At 41.4% G+C, this 24,090-nt stretch overlaps 1 protein-coding gene across 1 annotated transcript in view; it reads left to right on the forward strand.

Annotated features, from left to right (window-relative positions):
• CRYBG1 (crystallin beta-gamma domain containing 1) overlaps positions 1-24,090 on the forward strand; it is a 149,697-nt gene that overhangs the window by 123,276 nt on the left and 2,331 nt on the right. Inside the window, exons 17-22 of the mRNA XM_078852148.1 lie at positions 807-919; positions 1,265-1,394; positions 5,481-5,620; positions 15,909-16,032; positions 17,083-17,241; positions 20,000-20,162. Coding sequence (XP_078708274.1) covers positions 807-919; positions 1,265-1,394; positions 5,481-5,620; positions 15,909-16,032; positions 17,083-17,241; positions 20,000-20,162 — 829 coding nt within the window. The remainder of the gene's footprint in view (positions 1-806; positions 920-1,264; positions 1,395-5,480; positions 5,621-15,908; positions 16,033-17,082; positions 17,242-19,999; positions 20,163-24,090) is intronic.

The following is a 24,090-nucleotide window of genomic DNA, read 5'->3' on the forward strand; positions in this document are numbered from 1 at the left end:
ATGTTTTGTTTGGGGGCACATTCTGTTGTACATGATATTCCTCTTGTGGGAAATCTACATGCCTGGACGTGTATCTTTTTTAAGTGTGAATAAATTTGGCATAATTATTATGATAGGGATGATTCCTGTGTGATCAGATTTAATTATGCGATCAACTATCCTCATACAGTAATTAATATGAATTATTAATTCATAGTGTGTGTGTTTGGCTTTCAGCCTAGGATGAAATGTTAAACAAGATAAAGGGGTTTGTAATATAAGTGTTGACACAACTATAGTTCTAGCAGTACAAATACTATCTGTCTCATCTGGGAATTTATACCACACCCATCATTGTGGTATCTGAGTGGCTTACAAAGTTCATACAAAACTTTTATATTCTGAGAAATCAGGTAGTTTGATATGGATGGGGAAGGGAAAATGTATTTCTAAGAATATGATTAAAGAACCAGGACAGATGAGTTTGATAGACCATTTACCATCTTGCCTTACAAGGAAGTTTTAAAAATCTAATCTGGGATATATTTAAACAGTCTGTCTGTTTACTAGTAGTTGGTGAACTGTTTTGTATGTTGCTAAATGATTTACTGCAGAAAGTAATTTTCAATCTGGTTACCTGGCAATCTTTCAGAAAAGTAACTCGTGGATAATAAAATATGTTAATGTTGCAAAACTGAAGGATTCCGGGGTTTTAAATGCATTTGAATATAACCATGGATGGAAGTAATGTTTGATTTACCTAGTTAAAGGGAGCTGAATGCATTATTATACAATATCCTTTTAATATGTACACTATAATTTTAAAGGTCCAGCTATTTTCAGAGCCAGAATTCAAAGGTAACAGCCAAATATTTGAGAAAAATACCAATTATATTGACGATTCATTTGCTACAAAGTCTTCAAAAGTTTTGGGCGGCAGGTAAGCATGGAATTATGATTATTGCAAAATCATTGAAATGGTAAAAAATTTAAAATAAAAATATTCCAACTTTCTGAAATTGGAAATGGGTGAAGGATCCAGTTTCACATACCAACTGTGGAGTTAAATGGAAGGAAAAAAGTTTTGCAATTCATCATGTGAATTTTTAACTCTCCAATACCTCTGAAGTTTGTCATGTTTCTCTCAGTAGCTTATTTCCGCTAAAATATTTCAGAGTGATTAAAAATGATTGTTTACATGCTAAGGAATATTGGGAAGCATTGACGGAACTTTGGTTATGAGTGGAATACTTCAGTTATTAGATTTTTCCTTCTCTTCCTGCAGTTGGATTGCATATGATAAAGAAGATTTCTCTGGTAATCAGTATGTGTTAGAAGAAGGAACCTATTCTAATCTGACTGCAATGGGATGTCCACCCCAAACAAGACTTAAATCTCTACATGTTATAAACATTGTAAGGATAACTGAATAAATACACACGCAGTAGGAGTATTTAACTTCTCATTTTTGCAACTACATAAAGGACAGTGAAGTACAAGTGGTACAGGGACAAGTAGTTACTGTTCAGTAGCTATGCATAATGAGTTTGTTGGTCTCAGTGCATGAACCAAAAGCTGCCATCATTATTGATAGCAGTCGTAATAAAGGAGTCAACGATGCCATAGGCAGAGCAACTGAATTGCTGCTTTCTGCTGCTGTTCATCTCCAAGTTAGGGTTCAAGCATGTTAGTGGGGCAATGTGGAAAAGCTTCCCTGCTGCTGTCCATGCTGTATGTGCATAAAAAGTGGAATTCAACCATGCAACTTCAGAAGAACTAAATTAATTACAATGTGCAGTTGTCATAATCACGAAAATTCCATTTTTGTTCACTCACTCAATGGTTCATTCTTCCAAAGAAGGTTCAGCACTTCATGTATTCAAAAATCAGAATTCTATATTTCTATGGCAATATGGAATTTATAAGCTTTTTTAATTATTCCTATTTGCTGGTACCAGAATAATAATTAATATTTTAATAGCAAATGAGAAATCAAATGTCATTTTAATTTGCACTCATTACCCTTTAATAGGTCTGTTAAGAGTTTACTCAACCTCATGATAGATCATTACAGTGGATCATTTGCAGAATCATGCAAATACATTTTAAAACTAACATAAATTTAAACAAAATGTTGTCAAGAATCCAGTGAGAAGCTAGAACTACTACTACCAGCTGTTTGTACTAATTTTAGAAGAGAAATAGTAAACTGTTGCTCCTTTTCTTTGGGTTTGGCTATTATAATACTCACGTAACTCTTTGACAGTATTGTTATTGCTCTAATGTAGTTGTCATTACTAGCCCCTATGGCGCCTTTTGAGGTACAATATAAACTCAGGAAAAGAGCCCCCCTAGGTGTATGTCATACTTTCTCCACTCCATTGCCATGCTGCTGATGCAGATACTGTTAAAAATAAATAGAATGGTCCTGGACATGCATAATGGTTGTTATCAACCATTAATTAAAATAGTCTAGTCTGTAGAGAGCTTTTATACATTGCAGTGTAAACTATCATTGTATTTTATATGCCTGTTTCGACCATAGAAGGATAAACTCACTCTTGGAAAATTTTTACCTTGTGAAGGAGAATAATGGTGTTCTGTTGACAAAACAAACAAATGGCAGCTGTTGATTGTTAAAGTTCATAAACACCACTAAGGTTTGTGCTACCACAGGTCATGTGAGGCTTAGCAGATAAGTATAGTATAAAGCAATTCCATGCCATTTATTTGCTTCAATGCACTGCTGCTTGCTTCTCCGTAGAGGTCATTGATGGGATGATGAACTAGGCAAGGCAATCAGTTTTCTACCTGATAATATCTGTGTTATGGCAAACCAATATACAAAGTAAAAAACAACAGACAAAAATGTGTGTTTGTGTAAAGCTCATTTTCATAATTCTGAAAAGCTGTAAGATTTCTATTTCAGGTATTTATTTTTCTGGTCATATTTTTTGCCATGCTTCCAATGATCCCAGTTCGTCTCAATACCCCTTTTGCCTGCTTCTCCCATAACAGTCTCTACATTTTTTTCACTTGCATCTTCTACCCATGTAGCACCTAATGCATCAGGCTTTCCCGAACTCAAATATGGCAGTCAGCTGAACCCTGAGCATATGGACAAGATTCACCAGCCAGATACTACAGAAAATTCTTTCCTGGGTAACTCAGATCCCACCCCATCTAACATCCCATCACAAGCCATTGGGCCTATTTACCATGAGTATTTAAAGATCAATTAATTGCCAAAATCATGTTATCCCATCATACCATCTCCTCCATAAACTTATCGAGTTTAATCTTAAAGCCAGATAGGTCTTTTGCCCCCACTGCTTCCTTTGGAAGGCTATTCCAAAACTTCACTCCTCTGATGGTTAGAAACCTTCGTCTAATTTCAAGTCTAAACTTCCCGATGACCAGTTTATATCCATTTGTTCTTGTGTCCACATTGGTACTGAGCTTAAATAATTCCTCTCCCTCTCTGGTATTTATCCCTCTGATATATTTATAGAGAGCAATCATATCTCCCCTCAACCTTCTTTTGGTTAGGCTAAACAAGCCAGGCTCCTTGAGTCTCCTTTCATAAGACAGGTTTTCCATTCCTCGGATCATCCTAATAGCCCTTCTCTTTGAATTCATCCTTCTTAAACATGGGAGACCAGAACTGCACACAGTATTCCAGGTGAGGTCTCACCAGTGCCTTGTATAACGGTACTAAAATCTCCTTCTCTCTACTGGAAATACCTCGCCTAATGCATCCCAAGACCGCATTAGCTTTTTTCACGGTCATATTACATTGGCGGCTCATAGTCATCCTGTGATCGATCAATACTCCAAGGTCCTTCTCCTCCTCCGTTACTTTTAATTGATGCTTATAACTAAAATTCTTGTTTTTAATCCCTAAATGCATGACCTTACACTTCTCACTATTAAATTTCTTCCTATTACTATTACTCCAGTTTACAAGGTCATCCAGATCTTCCTGTATGATATCCCGGTCTCTCTCTAAATTGGCAATACCTCCCAGCTTTGTATCATCCGCAAACTTTATTAGCACACTCCCACTTTTTGTGACGAGGTCAGTAATAAAAAGATTAAATAAGATTGGTCCCAAAACTGATCCCTGAGGAACTCCACTGGTAACCTCCCTCCAGCCTGACAGTTCACCTTTCAGTATGACCTGCTGTAGTCTCCCTATTAACCAATTCCTTATCCACCTTTCAATTTTCATATTGATTCCCATCTTTTCCAATTTAACTAATAATTCCCCATATGGCACGGTATCAAACACCTTACTGAAATCTAGGTAAATTAGATCCACTGCGTTTCATTTGTCTAAAAAATCTGTTACTTTCTCAAAGAAGGAGATCAGGTTGATTTGGCACGATCTACCTTTTGTAAAACCATGTTGTATTTTGTCCCATTTACCATTGACCTCAATGTCCTTAACTACTTTCTCCTTCAAAATTTTTTCCAAGACCTTGCATACTACAGATGTCAAACTAATGGGCCTGTAGTTACCGAGATCACTTTTTTTTTCCTTTCTTAAAAATAGGAACTATGTTAGCAATTCTCCAATCATACGGTACAACCCCTGAGTTTACAGATTCATTAAAAATTCTTGCTAATGGGCTTGCAATTTCATGTGCCAATTCCTTTAATATTCTTGGATGAAGATTATCTGGGCCCCCTGATTTAGTCCCATTTAGCTGTTCAAGTTCACAGGGCACTGTTTTTGAAATGAATGGGGCAATGCACAGCTCTCAAAACTATTGTTTCAGCTCTCTGCAGACACAGGCAGTTCTCACTGTTGTGGTTTACACTCTATTTGTATTTTGAAGTTTTCCCTGCAATCAAAAGGGCTAGATATATAATAATTAAAACAACCCCCTCCCCAGAGTTTAGTTTCTGGAGCACAACTCTGTGGGAAGGGGTGAATGTCATGTATTTGATCTCAGAAACATTAATCTTGAGGATTTAGTCCAGTGAATGATTAAAAGCATCATGTCCTATGAGAGGAATTAAGAACAAGACAGGGATGTGTGTGTGTGTGTGTGTGTGTGTGAGTGACTACTGCTTCACTCAAGTGACAGTTCATCATGGGGAGAGCTGGGGATTCTATCAACATTTTAGGCCTTCAAGATCATTTTAAAGCTGCTTTTTCTTGTGGGTTTGAAAATCAGAATTCCCCAGTGATTTTCAACTGATCGGTCCAATGAGTTTAATTAAAATTTGTTTGAAAGCATCATTGTGATGTGTGTGTAGAAACATACAAATTTGTGCATACGCATTGTCACAAGGACTTGTGTATTGCGTGCAAAAAGTGTGTGCGTGGGTTGTGGGGGGTTTGTGGTTTTTTAGTAAGCTGCTGCCAGTGAGCAAGGATGGTTGGGGAATTTCTGATCTTCAAATCTTCAAGCAAAAGAGTGCAAAGAGTCTTTGTGGATTAATGTTCTGGAGTGATGTACATGTATTAAATAAGACCCTTTTTTTTAATATAGGAGCTTTCTGAGCCAAGCATAGCCCTCTTTGAAAAGGAAGGTTTCAAGGGGAAGAAAATGGAGTTTACTACAGAAGTCTTAAATCTCCAGTTCCTAGGATACAATCCTCGAATAGCTTCTGTCCAAGTTTTTGGTGGCATGTAAGTTACATTTACTTTTTGCTTCTCTGGAAATTACTTAAACATGAAATAATGCAAAAAATACTTAGAAGATAAGTGATATCCCATTGGAGTATTACTCTGCAATACATTGATAATCTCATTTCTATTTACTGAGTCAAGAGAGTCTCAGGGCCTACTTACTACAAGATGACTATGTTGGACTAGAAGGTGCTTTGCCCCTTGTAGGAAGCAGGCCGTAAATTCATATAAAATATTTATATAAGAACACATGGATCAGACCAGTGGTCCATCTAGTCCAGTATCCTGTCTTCTGACAGTGGCCAGTGTCAGATGCTTCAAAGGGAATGAACAGAACAGGGTAATTTGTCAAGTGATCCATCCCCATTTCTCCAGTCCTGGCTTCTAGCAGTCAGGGGTTTAGGGTCACCCAGAGTATAGGGTTGCGTCCCTGACCATCTTGGTTAATAGCTATTGATGGATCTACTCTCCATGAATGTATCTAATTCTATTTTGAACCCAGTTATACTTTTGGCCTTTACAACATTCCCTGGCATCGAATTCCACCGGTTGACTGTGTGTTGCATGAAGTAGTATTTCCTTATGTTTGTTTAAACCTACTACCTATTGCTTTCATTGGGTGACCCCTGGTTCGTGTGTTATGTTCAGGGGTAGATAACACTGCCTTATGCATTTTGTCCACACCATTCATGATTTTATAGACGTCTATAATATCTCCCCCTTACTCGTCTCTTTTCTAAGATGACCAGTCCCAGTCTTTATTAATCTCTCTTTGTATGGAAGCTGTTCCATCCCTATAATAACTTTTGTTGCCCTTCTCTGTTATTTCTTTTGAGATGGGGCAACCAGAACTGTGTGCAGTATTCAAGGTATGAGTGTATCATGGATTTATATGGTGGCATTATGATATTTTTTTATTATCTGTCCCTTCTTTTTTGAGTGATGGTTCCTATGTGTATTTCACATGTGGGGTGCGCATGCGCTCCATGAGCCTGAGTCCGGAATTTTTCTCCCAAGGTAGTGTCTTTTGACCCACACATGTGCGGCATGTACTCTTGTGCCCCAAAGAGAGGGCATAAGGGACAGTGTGGGTCGATGTCACTCCAGTTCCCTCTTACTGCCACATGGCCTGAATAGGAACACCAATTCCTCCTTCGCTCTTATCTCAGAGAGTTGTTGTATGCTTGTGTAAATAGTGTTTTCATAGTTTTATAGATTAGTTAAGGTAGTTCAGTGTAGTGTAGTCTAGCTAGTACAGAACCTCCCCGGTTGGGGGACACAACCCCTCTCTACTCTGGGACTATGCCCAGATGCCCAGGCTTCAAGAACTGTGTCTCCTGCCTTCATTCCTTTTCCATCAGTGTCGATCATCAACGGTGCCTCTGCTGTCTGGGCGAGGTGCGGCATCTGTAAGTCCTTCTCACCAGAACTATAGAGGCCCAGGAGCTCCGACTCTGCAAGTTCCTGATGGAAGAGACTGAGGCCCCAGATTCAGTCTGATCCTGGCCAGGAAGACCCCTGCATACAGCGGCCTCCTCTGACTCGGATTGCCTCCCAAACACGAGACATGGTGCAGAGCCGCCAGCACCGAACCCCAAGGACAAGCCCTACCAGGACAGTAAGAAACACTCTAGAGGGCATAAGAGCACATCCCTACAGAGAACTGCTCATAAGAGATGCATTGTGTCCCCGAGGCATACCAGGTCGGGATGTTGCATCTGGATCCCCTGGAACCTGTGCCGAAAGGGACCCCCCCTTTGCCTGGAGGGTAAGGCAAAGAAGTAGGATCCATTTGTTCCACTGGTGATCTCAGTGTCCGGATGCATGGAGCAGCTATCTATGGGTGTGGCTCTGCATATCCCATTCGCCAGCTCTGATGACTAAACCTTGTCCCTCCAGAGTCTCCATGGGCATTATGTGGACTACAGGACATACAGAGACATTCCTGATGCCGGAGAAAGTGATCTTGCCTTACTCGCAGTCTCCTCTCCTCTCTGGCCCATCCATTCTTCAGGACATTGCTACACCTGAGGATGAACTGCTATTACAGGAGAGGCCCCCGCTCCATCCATCGGAATGGGGTCCTCCATTACTGACAGTTCTGCCGTTTCTGACAGAGCCGTTATCTGACTCAGCAGTGTCCCAGGACATAGTCCTACCAACATCTCCACTGCCATGCAGGAGCCCAGACAGAGAGCCGAGGCACCCTTACCTGCCAGCTATGACCCCCTCAGGGAGGCCTGGTACTGCTTTCCTTGGGGTCCATTGGTCTAGGTTTTGGCCCTATTGAAGACCCTGGGATCTGTACCACAGACATCCGGCACTGTTGCCAGTCTTATCATTCCTCCCCCATGCGCCAGCTAGCCTCTGTCAGTGTACGAGGAGGAAGACATGGAATCTGTACCACCGGTTCCAACAGGAGCCTCCTTGTCACTGAATGAGGCGGTTATGATTTGCCGCTCTCTCTGCCGGATGATCACCAGCGGTACCAAGGCCATCTAGAGAGGGTGGCTACCAACCTGCAAATTCTGTTGAAGGAAGTCCAGGATCCCCAACATCATTTCCTGGAGATCCTTGAGCCACAGGGTGGCCCTTCCTATAAACAAGGCCATACTGGTGTTAGACTGCCCAGGCTGGTTCGGCACACGCATCATGTGCCCACATCCCGAAAAGAGCAGAGAGATGCTATTTTGTGCCGGCCAAAGGGACCGATTTTCTGTTTACGCATCCAGCCCCTAATTCACTGGTGGTTCCAGCAGCTGCAGAGCAGGCTCATCAACAGCTGCAGAAATCCAGCCTACCAAACAAGGGGTCAAAAGGTTGGACCTTCTGGACAGGAAGGTCTTTTCTTTGTAGGGATGACAGTTCCACATAGCTAACTCCCAGGCACTGCTGGCTAAGTTCGATTTCAACATGTACAGCAGGCTGGTAGAGTTTAAGTACAAGCTCCCTGGGGACACCAGGCCAAGATCCAGGCCTTGGTAGATGAAGGGCAATTGGTGGCTAAGGTGGCTCTCCAGGTTGCGGAGGATGCAGCTGAGACTGCATCCTGTTCCATGACCACGGGATTCATTCTGTGCAGAGACTTTTGGCTTCAGTCTTCCGGTTTCCTGAGGGAGGCCTAAAACACCATCAGGGACCTCCCTTTTGATGAAGCCTATCTTTTTAATGGCCAGACCAATTAGTCTCTGCATTCCTTGAAAAATTGCCAGTCCATTCTGCGGTCCCTGGGAATCTACACCCCAGCTCCCAGGAGCAAGCACCAAAGGCAGCCCTTTGGACAACAGCCACCTACCCACCCTACTATCAATAGCCACCAGAACCCCCCTCTCTCCCCTGTAAACAATGGAGGTCCCAGAGGGCCCACTTCTCAGCTCCAGCCACTGACACCTACACAATCCTCTCCCAGCTGTAGGCCAACGGTCACTTTAGACATGTGGGTCAACACCCATGAACCACTTTCAATGCCACCTATTTTGCTGCCCTTCATCTTTGCCATCTGCCTTGCCCTCTTTGCCCACAGTTGGGGCAAGACCACCACAGACAGTTGGATACTGAAGATCATCCATCATGGATACTCCATAATTTCTTTCCTTCCTCCTCATCGCCCTCCCACCCAACCCACTTCAGGGGATCCCTCCCACCAATTGATTCTTCAGCAGGAAACAGACTCCTTGCTCCTCAAGGGTGCGATAGAGGGCATCCAGCCTCACCTTATTTCCTCATCCCTGTGGAGGGTGGAGGCCCATCCTGGATCTTGGTCAGCTAAATATATTAATCAGAAAGCTGAAATTCTGGATGATTATTTTGGCATCAATAATTCCTTCCCTCCAGGAGGAGCATAATTTGTGGCTGTAGACATGAAAGATGCATACTTCCATGAGGACATCTATCCGTCTCACAGGAAGTTCCTCCGCTTCAAGGTCGGGGACCAACACTACCAGTTTCGCATTCTTCCCTTCGACATAGCGACAGCACCAGGGATTTTTATGAAGGTGTTCGTGGTCATAGCAGCCCAGATGAGACACGAAGGGACATACAGTATTCCGTTACCTGCAGCACTGGCTACTAGTGGGGCAATTGTGGCAAGAAGTTGTCTTTGTGATCCAGTCTCTTTGATGCCGCCTTGCCTCTTTAGGGGTCTGTGTAAACAAATGTAATCCTTCTGCCCATCAGAGTTGGCAGCAACAAGGGCCGGGTTCAATATCTAGGGGATCCATTCCAATAACACAATGCAAACCGGCTCGAGCCCCCACCCAGTGACCTGGGGCAAATATATACCACCCCCGCTGGGCGCCTCCAAGAGGCAATACTTCCCCTCTCGCAAGCACATAGTCTGAGTGTAGCAAAAGCCTTTTAATAACAGAGAGAAACAATGTGGCATTATGTTGGGGAAACACCACCAACAGGATTCGTAACACAACCCATGAGCAAAAAAACCCACCCCAAGCAAATTGGGGCATGCCCTTTTCCCTTTGGTTCTTGAGTCCAGCAACCCCAAATCACCCAAAGTCCCAAAAGTCTCTGTCCCTGGTCAGGGCAGCCCCAGAGTTCGAAAGTTTATCTGCTGAGCTTTACCTCCCAACCTGGGTGGAGATGGGATGGGGGTAAGAGGCACCTTACATGATCTGAAGCTGATGGCCCCACAGCTCCATAGGCCTTCGCTCTGCTCCGCCAGCCGCCCCACAAACTCCTTCGCTCAGCTCCGCATCCCACAAGCAGCTCCCACCGTCCCGCAAACTGCTCCACCAGCTGGTCCACAAACTGCTCCGCGTCCCACCAGCAGTTCCCGCCGTCCTACGAACTGCTCCACCAGCCTGTCCACAAGGCACTCCAGCCGTCCTGCAAACTGCTCCACACTATATCTTCAGGCTCCCCCACTACTTAACACAACACTCAGTGATTTCAGCTCTTAGTCAGTCACTGAATTTGGTGAATTCAGCTTGTAGTAGGGGAGCCTCAGTGCTAGTGCACTATTAGCCCAAAGTGAGCTCAGCAGCCTATAACTAGGCTCCTAATGGAATCAAAATTAGCTCTGATATTCCACAGTGGAGAGAGGAGGAAGTGCAATTAGCATGTAAGGCCCTCATCAAGGGGCCCGTGCCACCAAGTATTAATACTTGTCCCCAGCCTCTCTCAATTCACAGAGTTTTAAAACCCATGACCCTTGCCTAGCGAGTGCTACTTAGTTGATGGTGAGTCCCTCCATCATAACAAAAGGCCAAGTACAGTTCCAAGCACAGTTCCCATAATCAGGGTAATAACAATTTATTCTTTCTGCCCCAATAACAGAGACACTGGGGATCCCACAGCAGCCAAAGTGACCATTTGGGCAGCTATGGCCTCATTCTAGGCGGGGTGGGTGTGCCTATGCAAATGAGATCGGCCCCTGAAGTTCTTTTCCACAACTTGCCACACCTCACCACCAGATGTCAGGGTGGAGCTCATCCTGACACTGCTTACACAAAGACAAGTCAGTTTTGTCACCCACAGAAACGGTAAACTTTATGGGGCAAGACTAGACTCTGTCTCTCCACGAGCTTTCTGTCAGCAGACTGGTTCTCCATAACGAGCACCTTGATCATCCGCATTCACTGCAAACCCTGCACCACAGTTTGCCTGGTACAGAAGTTAGCCGTACCGACCTGTCATTACCAGGATCACCTCGGGAACATATTTTTAAAACTGGCATTGCATTAACTGCTCTCCAGTCATCTGGTACAGAAGATGGTTTAAGCGGTAGGTTATATACCAGTTAGCGAAGACTAATGCAAAGAATTAATTTAGATTCTCTGCAACTCGACCTTGTCCTTCTTAAGTGCTTCTTTAGCACCTCAATCTTCCAGTGTCCTCACTGATTGTTTAGCAGACTTCCTGCTTCTGATGTACTTTAAAATAAAATCTTGCTTTTAGTTTTCATGTCTTTTGCTAGTTGTTCTTCAAATTCTTTTTTGGCCTGACTAATTATACCTGTACACTTTACTTGCTGGAGTTTGTTCCTTTCTATTTTCTTCAGTAGGATTTGACTTCTAAATTTTAAAAGATGTCTTTTTGTCTCTTAACTACCTCTTTTACTCTGTTTAGCCCTGGTGGCATGTTTTTGGTCCTCTTTCTATTTTGTATTTTTTATTTGGGGTATACAGATAGTTTGAGCACGTATTATGGTGTTTTTAAAGTTTCCATGGAGCTTGCAGACATATCACTCCTGTGACTGCTCCTTTTCATTTCTGTTTAACTAGCGGCCTCATTTTTGTGCAGTTCCTCTTTTTGAAGATAAATGCTACTGTGATGGGTTTGTTTGGTATTTTTCCCCCTACAAGGATGTTAAATTTAATTACATTTTGATTGCTATTACTGAGTGGTTCAGCAATATTTATCTCTTGGACGAGATTCTTTGCGCCACTTAGGACTAAGTCATGAATTGACTGCCCCCTTTTGGGTTCCAGGACTAGCTGCTCTAAGAAATAGTCATTAATGATGTCCAGAAATTTTATCTCTGAGGAAACCTATTCTCAGTCAGTATGGGGATAATTGAAATTCCCCTTTATTGCTGGTTTTTCTGTTTTTGTAGCCTCTCTGATCTCCCCGAGTAGTTCACAATCACCGTCACCATCCTGGTCAGGTGGTCAATAGTATATTCCTACTTCTATGCTCTTACGATTGAAGCATGGGGTTTCTATCCATAGAGATTTTATGGTACAGTTTGAGTCATTTAAGATTTTTACTATATTTGACTTTGTGCTTTCTTTCGCATATAGTGCCACTCCAGCAGCATGACCTACTCTCATTCCTGTATATTTTGTATCTTTGTATTACCATGTCCCATTGATTGTCATCATTTCACCAAGTTTTGCCTATTATATCAACATCCTCATTTAATAAAGGCATTCAAATTCCTGCATCTTAGTATTGAGACTTTTATCATTTGTATATAAGCACTTATAAAATTTGTCAGTATTCAGTTGTCTACCTTCATGTGATATAATTGAATGGGACTTTTTTTCATTTGACTGTTCCTCTTCCGTTCCTACTTGTAGTTTTTCAACATCTATTCTCTCCTCTTTACTAGGATATAGAGTATTCCCTTTAATAAATCTTCCCCTAAGGGATGTGTCTGTCTGAACTACATGCTCCTCCATACCTGTCGACTTCCCCCCAGCCCTTAGCTTAAAAATTAACTCCTCTATGACTTTTTTAAATTTTACATGCCAGCAATCTGGTTCTGTTTTGGTTTAGGGGGAGCCCATCCTTCCTGTATAGACTCCTCTTTTTCCCAAAAAGTTCCCCAATTCCTAATTAACCTCCATCCGTCCTCCAAATGCCACCGTCTCATCCATGCATTGGGACCCTACAGTTCTGCCTGTCTAACTGGCCCTGTATGTGGAACTGGAAACATTTCAGAGAATGCTGCCATGGAGGTCCTGGACTTAAATCTCTTCACCAGCTGCTTAAATTTGTCCTCCAGGGTCTCTCTCCTACCAGTTCCTAGGTCAGTGGTCCCCAACCTTTCTTGTGGGAATAGTAAATTGCTATTCCCAGAAGACTGTGGTGGGCGCCCACACCCACCGCCAAAATGCAGCAGCGGGAAGAAGCGTCACCGCTGAAATGCCGCTGAGAAACGTCAACGTTTCTAGGCAGCATTTCAGTGGCGGGGTGTCCTACGGGCACACAAAAATGCCCCGGTGGGCGCCATGGCACCCGCGGGCACTGCGTTGGGGACGCCTGTCCCAGCTTATTGGTACCTATGTATACAACAACCACTGGCTCCTCCTCAGCACTGCACATAAGCCTGTCTAGATGTCTCGAGAGGTCTGCAACCTTTGCGCCCAGCAGGCAATTCGGCATGCAGTTCTCCCAGTCATCACAAACCCAACTATCTGTATTCCTAATAATTGAATCCGCCATTACTATTATCTGTCTCTTTCTAATAACAGGGGTCCCCTCACCTGGAGAGGTATCCTCAGTGCAAGAGGATACCATGATGTCATTTGGAAGGAGGGTCCCAAACTACTATAATCTGGTTTTAAAATAATATACAACCTTAGTCCCTGATCCTGGAAGCTGATATGTGAAGCCCCATCAAAGTCAGCTTGCAGGAAGAGGGCCTTACATAGCAGTCTAACAAATCCATGAGATCAAACCAAATCTGCGTTAAGGCTTCCACGGTGCAGTATTGTTCATAGCTTTTATGAATGGGATGTACTATTCTTATCTCAATGCACAGGGAATGGTTTCAGTAAGTCTCCTGTATTTACTGTGTTATCTAGGCACTATGGATAAGGTAAGAATAAATGACAACTTTTATTATTAGCCTGCTTCTACTGAAGTTGGTGGCAAAACGCGCATTGACTTTAGCAGTAGTAGGATCAGCTCCTTAGTTATGAATTTCATTTCTTTAGTCAATTTAAGGTAAAAGGCTTAGGCCACTTTAAAAAAAATTCAGTTCTCTAATTTAACACACACACAGATCAATTGTATGTGCAAAATTTGCACTCACACAAAATTAGAAGGTAACTTGAGGTGGTTTGAAGTGTCATCCTTTGATGTGTGAAAGTGAGCACAATTAGACTACTTCTCTAGTGCCTGCCTAATGTAAATGCCACCTCCAAATTACTTGCCTAAAACATATTATTAGCTTTTAATTTAGAAGACCTAGTCTGAGGCCAAAGGCCAATTTGTTTCTTGGCGAAGTATGTGGTGGTTGTTCAGTTAGTGGAAGTATACCCTCAATTATACATGTGCTCCCTCCTCTGTTACTTAAATCCCTTTGTTCTGCATGTTCACAGCCCTCAACATTTCCTATCCATGTGCCATACATTGTATAAATGGCTGTGTCAGCTGCTGAACCCCCTTCCACCAACGCCAGGTTTCTCAGTATCTCAGTCCCCCGCTCCTCCTTGCCCCTTGAACAGAGGCTTAGCCTTCCTTTTCTCCATAAAAGGGTATGACTACACTTTAAATATTACAGCTGCAGCTGCTATAGTGCTTCCATGCAGACACTACCTATGCCGATGGCAGGGTTCTCCCCCGGCATAGGTAATCCATCTCCCTGAGAGACGGCAGCTAGGTGGACAGCAGAATTCTTCCATTGACTTAGCGCTATCTACACCAGGAGTTAGGTCGGCATAGCTACCTCTCTCAGGGCTCTGGATTTTTCACACCCTGAGAGATGTAGCTATACCGATGTAAACTCCTAGTGTAGACTAGACATCAGAGTGGTTCATTTTAAAATTAAATTATCTGGGGTAGATGGGTGATGGGCTGGGGAGGAGCTTAGAAATTAAGGCAGCGACCATATTTATTGTAGGCATGTTCTGGGGGACTACTGAGGAGCCAGTCACGGGAGAGATTTTAGGGCAGATGGTACAGAGAAATTTGCATAATCACTGTAAGGTTATTGAAAATGTATGCCTATCTCATGCTCCCAGCTAATCAGAGTGCAGGGACTTGCGTACATGAAAGGGAACTAGACAACTGCCCTGCACTGTGGCCCATTTCAGAGTAATAAAAAACAATGAACACATTCATCCCTCCTATTTTGTCTGATACAGTATTTTTGCAGCCACAGGGGCAAATTCTGGCAGGATCCTGCAAATATAAGGCTGCCAGAAAATCTGTGCACATTCTGTAGAGTGCCAGGCAGAACTCTTCCATACCAATCCTGGCACACTCCTACTTTCCACCTTTCCCCTGCCCAAAAAAAAAAAAAATATCCTGGAGAGGGACATCCTAGGATAGGACATAGGTGACAGGTGTGTGTTCGTGCTTACAACTCTCCCATAGTGCAGTTGTCCCTATTTAACCCAAAGCCCTCTGTTAGCAGTTCTCACCTGCGTGTGTTATGGATAGGGAGTTTCTGCAAGCCAGTAAAAAGGTACACAACACAACTGATTTTGCAGCATATTTACATGCCCATTTTGGTTGACCACACTGTTTTTTTCCTGAAATGGTGTCATTATACATAAAAATATTATACTTCATGCTCTCTCTAACCTATGAAAATGCTTTATTTCTTTTTGGTGTGATTTATTAATGGAAATATTTTTAAATTTGAGCACAAATCTACTAATGCCCAAAATCAGGAGATAATTTTATTATTTTGGAGACCACTTAAAAAGAAAGATGGTCCTGGTTATTAGCACTACTAACTTAAGCACTACTTTTTCGTGACACAAATTTCTATCTAAAATATCACTTCTTACAATTTCAGAAGCAGTATTTAATGGACATTTTAATACCGATGATGCTTGACAGTTGTTAAACATGAAAGTATATTTTGTTTTTTCAGGTGGATAATCTATGAATACAGTAATTACAGAGGGCGTCAGATGTTATTGTCACCAAATGAAATCCCAGACTGGTGTAAATTAAGTGGCTGTCATAAGATAGGTTCTCTACGACCTTTATTACAGGTGAGAGAGGCTGTGGTCTACTTTGGGGCCTGAGAGTTTGCATGAGATCCTCTTTATAGACTTCCTGTATTTTTTATTGCCAAGTTTATCTCATAGTCAGTAATTGTTTCTGGTACTACACAGTCAAAGGTAACAATAAACAGCAAAAATAGTGAACACGGAAAGAGGTTCTCTCCAAAATATTGTCTTCAATAATGCTGATGCTGGTTGTGCCATTTGGCTTCACAATACTATCTCCCAAAATCTGAATTGTCTACTATGCACACATTAAACTAAATATGTTATTTTTGAGCAATTTACTTTGACTGAATTACAACAACCAGTCAGAATTCTTAACTTCCCTCTGGTCACAAGCATTCTGATATCTGTATTGTCATGTGCTAGTCTCAGAAATTTGGGAAATGAAGCTGTTAGTTTTTTGGATACTAGCCAGAGGCACTTTCATCTGTGTAGACATTAAAAAAAAAATCCATTCTCTGTTTATATAATAATCTCTTAAATGCACAAATTGATTTGTGAATATAATGTATAGAGTACTGTCATGTTGGTTTTTTTTTTTTTAAGAAGTATTGGCTAATTTGAGGGCAAGTGCCATAACTGCTTAGATTCTCGTGCTCAGACTATTCTGTCATGTGCTAACATCCGTGTTGCATACTGAACCAGTTTTTATTGAGAAATAACTTTCTGCAGTTCATGAATCACTTATGTTTTTAATTATTAGAACTGGGCTAGAAATTAAAGAAGTGCCCGGTACCTATAATTAATGTATTGGGTCCCTCTCCTAGAACTGTCCTTGTTCAGGCCTGCTTCTGAACTGCTTAGCATTATGCAGAATGAGGATAAGTGCATTTTGATTGCCCTATCTAAGGTACTGGTGCAGATAGAGAACTTTCAGAATCTGGTTTTCCTTAGAAATGTTTTTTTTTTTTTTTAAATGCCCTCAGAGGAAATCCAAAGCCTAAGGGACAAAGATTCCCAAGTGCACCACTGAGTAGCACTATGTGTTCCTGCATTCGAGAATTTAGCTAAAGAGCTGTGTTGTTTTCATAGAAACGTGTATACTTCAGACTTCGAAACAAGGAAACTGGAAAGTTCATGTCAGCTGATGGAAATGTGGATGATTTGAGTCTTCTCAGAATACAGGTTACAGAAGATAGTAGATCAGATGACCAGATCTGGGTTTATCAAGACGGATTCATCAAATGCAGGGTGAGGTTTAAATTTAGTTGATTGATATTGTTTTTAAGCACCAGACTGATGTTTCTTGAAGAAAATAATTACATCTGGTAAGATTTTGTGATTCAGAATCCTTTTCAGGCTTGACAGAAGCATTGAACATTTGTTTCATTTAAAAATATTTTGCTTACTTCAATAGTAAAAAGTTCCCATTGAACGTTAGTTTAGTTTAGTTAGTTAAACAAACACACCATGTACTCTTGACTTTCTAAAATTAATTTCTGCTGTGTCTTCCTTTCTTCTTTATTTGCCATGTCTCACTCTTCTCCAGTTCACCTGAAACATAATTTTTATTTGTTTTCCTCAAACTCATCCTTTTTTTGATTATATAACATCTTATAACAAAAAGTGTATTTTCCATTTTTCTTTAACTGAGTTAAAACACACTAGATATTTGAGTCCAACATGTTTGATTTGAGTGTTTCTGCTTGTTGAAGAACATTAGGGTCATACATACAATTGAGTCCATAACATCATGTCCTTATGCATTGTTTTCCCTCTGTCCGTGTCCTCTTTCTCCCTCCATAAAAATGTCAATTAAAATATCAAAACAGGAAAAGCTTTTAAAATATGGACCTTCCTGATAACTTCCCTTTTCAACTACACCTTTATTAAAATTGTTTGCAGAATTCAGTATTTGAACAGTATTGTGTTGAAGGTTACACTCAGGGGTTAAGGTATTTGGCATTCCAGCAAGATGAAATGGAAAAGCCCTAAAAATCTTCTTGCTGATGCAAAGTATTACTATAGACTTGGCTTCTGACTAAGGCCTTGATCCCTCCACGGACTTAAGCATGTGCTTAACTTTGTGCGCTATAAGTAGTGCCATGGAGGTCAGTGGCATTACTCATAGTGCATGAAGTAAAATATGTGCATTAGTCTTGCAGGAATTGGGGTCTAAAGTGAATAAAATTAATACGGTGAATCTGCTTGAGTGCAAAGAATCATGTGACCTATTTCATAACGTTGTATAAATTCAATAGAGCCATTTTGTAAAGGGAGCGTTTTCTCTCCATAACTGTGTCAATTATGCTTGAGGGACAAATCTTCCTCTTTTCAATTTACTGAGGTACTGTTTGGACATGCACAGAATAGACGCTCTCGTAAAAAGGAATTATATAGACTGTAAAAATGAGGCCAAGTGAGCAAACAGCTTTAACAACATCACGTGCAAAATACTTTCCTCATGACGGTAGTTCTGTCTCAAACTGAACATATTACTACTTGGGCAGTGTTGTAATATGGCTATGGATGGGTGTTATCTCAGTCCTCTCATTTCAACATAATCAACCCATTTGCTTTATTCTAAATAAAACTTATGGTGCACAGAGAATTCATGGGGATGCAGCTTGTGCTGTACTATAGTCGTGTAGGTTAACTAGCAGAAGCTTAGGATGGCTACATTACTTGCAATAATGACTGGACCATGACTGAGTTATGCCATTGCTCTTTAGAAGTGCAAACGAAAGCTTTATACCACACTGCCAGTGTGCTCTGACACGTGTATATTGAAAAACAAAGGAGGATAAAAAAAGACTTTATTACAACTGTTTCTGAGTTCCAGTAAAGCCAGGTTGCCTTATGCCCTGAGTCAAAATAACGAGCCATGCCCTAGGCATCCAGGAAGCAGCTGAGAACTTTCCTAGCTAGCTAAGTGACAACTGGTGAGTTGCCATAAGACTCGTTCCACAGTAACTGGAGGGAGCAGGGGAGTATTTTACAGACCCACTCCCTGGCTGGCAGAGTAGAGAGAAAGAAATGGTGGTTTAGTACAACTTCTGTGTGAGCGTTGAATCTTTGCTAGCCTATCAGGAAGAAATTAGTAGATTAGAGTACAGGTGAGAAGTTTAGAGATACAGAATGAAGTAAATATATTCCAAGACTTGCAATTTGTTCTTAGCTTCTGAAAGTAAAGTATCTTGTAATCCATGTTGTCAGGACCACTTGTTAAGTAATTTGCTATCTACAGGAGTCTTATGGTAATCTTCAATTATGGAAAAAGAAAAGGAGTACTTGTGGCACCTCAGAGACTAACCAATTTATTTGAGCATGAGCTTTCGTGAGCTACAGCTCACTTCATCGGAAGTGATGAAGTGAGCTGTAGCTCACGAAAGCTCATGCTCAAATAAATTGGTTAGTCTCTGAGGTGCCACAAGTACTCCTTTTCTTTTTGCGAATACAGACTAACACGGCTGTTACTCTGAAACCTTCAATTTTGGAAATCATTGTTTATACAAAATAACATAACGTATTGTATTTGGCATTGTTATTGTGTAGTATTGTCTTGTGGCCAGTAATGCAAATGCTGGTGATATAGTGGGTGGGGAAGGAATATTGTAAAAGTGCTGCTGTACCCAGAGGCTGGTAAAAATGGAGAACTTTAGAGGTCACACCCCAAAAAGAATTGTGGTAGCCCTTTTTCAAAAATCCCTTTGCTTAGTGTAAAACAGCTTCAATGTTTCTCTCAAATGAATCTGTTTTGCTAGTCCTCTATAGTAAAAAGAAAAGGATCACAATGGAGGCTGCCATCAGAAAGAGGATCGTGGGGAAAATAAGTAGTCTAGAGTCGAATGTGGGTGAAACCCTTTCCATTACCAACAGAGGGGGAGTGATGACAAGAACCACAATCTCCTACCTATACCCTCCATCCGTGACCAGAAAACCTGGGGTACAGATATTGTTTCTACAACTACACTAAAGACTGACTGCTGTTGTCTTTTCAATTATATAGATGACTGAGGATTGCTGCTTGACAATTGTAGGAAACCTTATAACTCCTGGCTCTAAGCTAGGCCTATCACTCGAGGAGAATGAAGACAAGCAATATTGGTGTGTTAATCCTGATGGCAGGATCCATAGCAAAATGAAGCCAACATTAGTTTTAGATATCAAAGGTAAGAACCTGTTGCCTTTCGGTGTGATTTTAATTACACAACGTTTACGGTGGACTATGTGCTGAAAGTGTTCCTGAAGATTAAGGATGGCTTTATAGTTCCCAGATTTTAATCTGGGATCTGTAGGGACTGTTCTGATCATCTAGTCTGAACTCATGCATTACAAAGGATATAGGATGTCACCCAGTTATTCTGATAACTAGCTCAAGAGCCCATGGGATTAATCTGGCTTGTGTTTCTTCATGGTCCTTATGTGCATGTGTAAGTATGCAGAAATACCCCATTGTTCTTAACTTGGTGATATACATAAAACACTTCTTAAATATAAAATTGATTTCTTTTCTTCAGCATGTTTTTCTTTAGTTTTCATTTGTATTGAGTGAATTGTCTAACACATGAAGAAAAGGAGTACTTGTGGCACCTTAGAGACTAACCAATTTATTTGAGCATAAGCTTTCGTGAACTACAGCTCACTTCATCGGATGCATACTATGGAAAGTGTAGAAGATACTTTTATACACACAAAGCATGGAAAAAAATACCTCCCCCCACCCCACTCTCCTGCTGGTAATAGCTTATCTAAAGTGATCACTCTCCTTACAATGTGTATGATAATCAAGTTGGGCCATTTCCAACACAAATCCAGGTCCCCCCCCCACACACACACACACAGCCAAGCTCTGCGATACAACCGCATTTGCTCCAACCCCTCAGACAGAGACAAACACCTACAAGATCTCTATCAAGCATTCTTACAACTACAATACCCACCTGTGGAAGTGAAGAGATAGATTGATAGAGCCAGAAGAGTTCCCAGAAGTCACCTACTACAGGACAGGCCTAACAAAGAAAATAACAGAACGCCACTAGCCGTCACCTTCAGCCCCCAACTAAAACCCCTCCAATGCATTATTAAGGATCTATAACCTATCCTGAAAGACGACGCATCACTCTCACAAATCTTGGGAGACAGGCCAGTCCTTGCCTACAGACAGCCCCCCAACCTGAAGCAAATACTCACCAGCAACCACATACCACACAACAGAACCACTAACCCAGGAACCTATCCTTGCAACAAAGCCCATTGCCAACTGTGCCCACATATCTATTCAGGGGACACCATCACAGGGCCTAATAACATCAGCCACACTATCAGAGGCTCGTTCACCTGCACATCCACCAATGTGATATATGCCATCATGGGCCGGCAATGCCCCTCTGCCATGTACATTGGTCAAACTGGACAGTCTCTACGTAAAAGAATAATTGGACACAAATCAGATGTCAAGAATTATAACATTCATAAACCAGTCGGAGAACGCTTCAATCTCTCTGGTCACGCGATTACAGACATGAAAGTTGCGATATTACAACAAAAAAACTTCAAATCCAGACTCCAGTGAGAGACTGCTGAATTGGAATTCATTTGCAAATTAGATACAATTAACTTAGGTTACCTTGCATAATGACTTAGCCACTCCCAGTCTCTATTCAAGCCTATTTCCCCTTGTTTTTTCCTACCTCTTCCCCCCCCCCCCCCCCCCCCGACGTTCTTGTTAAACCCTGGATTTGTGCTGGAAATGTCCCACCTTGATTATCATACACATTGTAAGGAGAGTGGTCACTTTAGATAAGCTATTACCAGCAGGAGAGTGTGGTGGGGGGAGGTATTTTTTCATGCTTTGTGTGTATAAAAAGATCTTCTACGCTTTCCACAGTATGCATCCGATGAAGTGAGCTGTAGCTCACAAAAGCTTATGCTCAAGTAAATTGGTTAGTCTCTAAGGTGCCACAAGTACTCCTTTTCTTTTTGCGAATACAGACTAACACGGCTGTTACTCTGAAACCTGTCTAACACATGCAGACTTGCAATACAAAAGGACAAATAATTTTAAAATAGCTATTCCTTTAATGCTAAAACATGATTAATGTTAGACCAACCTAAGATCTGTATCCCTTACTACATATTTTACAACTGCTTTTGTTATACCATTTTAAGATTGTTTCATTTAGATGTTATCCTTGCTCTGTCCTTGTGATTTCATAGGCTGCATAGTAAACCCACTGGTATGATAAGCAGCAGATCTAACAGCTCACCATTGTTGTTTTCTCATCCGGTATAACTCGTTTTCTCCAGTTTGCTCATGTTACTTCTCTTTTAAAGCAAATAATATCTCCCCAAAACACCACTCGTTAACTTTACTCATTTAAAACCAATTTTGAAATAATGCTGTGATATTAATCAGAGTAGCTGTTACAAATACAAAATGACCTGAGACAAACATGGAAAGTGTTTATTAATGCTTTATTGAGACAAACATGGAAAGTGTTGGCAGAAATGTGAGGACAGGGTTACGCAATGTTTATAGTTCCTATAGGCCTATATAGTTCCTGTCACAGACGAGCACTATCCGTTCTTTTTCCCCCATGAGTACTAAAATTAATCACAATGTTAACTGTGTAATCCCTAATCCTTTTACAGCAGTGGTTCTCAAACTTTTGTACTGGTGACCCCTTTCACATAGGAAGCCTCTAAGTGCCACCCCCCCTTTATATATTAAAAACACTTTTTAATATATTTAACACCATTATAAATGCTGGAGGTGAAGCAGGGTTTGAGGTGGAGGCTGACAGCTCACGACCCCCCATGTAATAACCTCGCAACCCCCCTGAAGGGTCCCGACCCCCCCCAGTTTGAGAACCCCTGTGCTACAGCCAGATGGAGGAATTTTTGTTCCCCACAAGGAAAAGTGTGATTATTAATTACAAGTTTATCAACGTGTCTAGTTCAGGAAGTGCCTTTATTTAATAACTACACTGTGCAGAATATTTTCAATCTTAATTGAGCCACTAGACAAAGACAAAAGAGATTAGTATACTGGCTCATCTTCAATTAAACATTTTAAAAAGTATGTAATGTACTTTGAGTGAATACTTGAAAACTGCCTAATTGCAGAATACAATAGCTCAGAAAGGGAAAATATAGATCTAGAGAGACAGAGATCTAACCAGCTAGCTCACATTAGAAAATACAATATCTATCTGTTTGTTCTCTTTCTGATTTGAACTGCCAAGCTCAAAAGTAGAAGGGCAGAGATCCTAAACATTTATTTTTAAAAAGTTCTAAGATGAAATGTGAGGAGGTATGCTCAGCTTTTTAGTTTAACTGCAAGACATAACTGCAACTCTGACAATTGTAAATATTAATAAAATGTAACCTGAGTAAAGTAGCCTCCCATGCTGGTTTAAATCAGGAGAAACTGCAGTGGAATTACACTGAATGAGAATTGGTCCCAAGACCACCAACAAAAGACGACAAAAAAATGTATCGTGATGTTCTGCTGGAACTCAAGTGAAGTTGGTTGAGGTGCTTGAGCTCACGGTCTCCAGTGGCAGGGAGTTCTGGGGTGGGGATCATCTACTCTGGGAATTGCTTCCATGCGGGGTCTGGACAGAGCCAGATTATACCGGCCTGCAAGGCACCGTGTAAAGCCTGTCTCTTTTCTCAGACATTTGACCAAGGAGGTGGTATGTTGACTCTGGAATGTTGTTTATAAGGGGATCATCTTTCCCTTTCTACCTATGAAAGGTGAAGTTACAAGTAATTGTTATAGGCAGTGTTGTAGCTGTGTCAGTCCCAGATGTTCGAGAGACAAGGGGGATGAGGTGTAATATGTTTTCTTGGACCAACTTCTGTTGGTGAGCGAGACAAGCTCACCCACCTTGTCTCTTCCCCAAGTATTTGTTGTTACACGAAGTACGTGTGCTTTGTGGAAGGGCTTATTTTATATATAGTGTATCTGAAAAATGAATAGGTTTAGTGTAGCTGGTCCAGGCAATTAAATAAGAACTGTCTCAAGTCCTTCCACATCGCTGGACCAATGTTAAAGCCAAATAATCAACCATCTATTTTTCAGCCCGAACACGT

The sequence above is a fragment of the Lepidochelys kempii genome, chromosome 3, assembly GCF_965140285.1.
Source record: "Lepidochelys kempii isolate rLepKem1 chromosome 3, rLepKem1.hap1, whole genome shotgun sequence".
Lineage (NCBI taxonomy): Eukaryota > Metazoa > Chordata > Testudines > Cheloniidae > Lepidochelys > Lepidochelys kempii.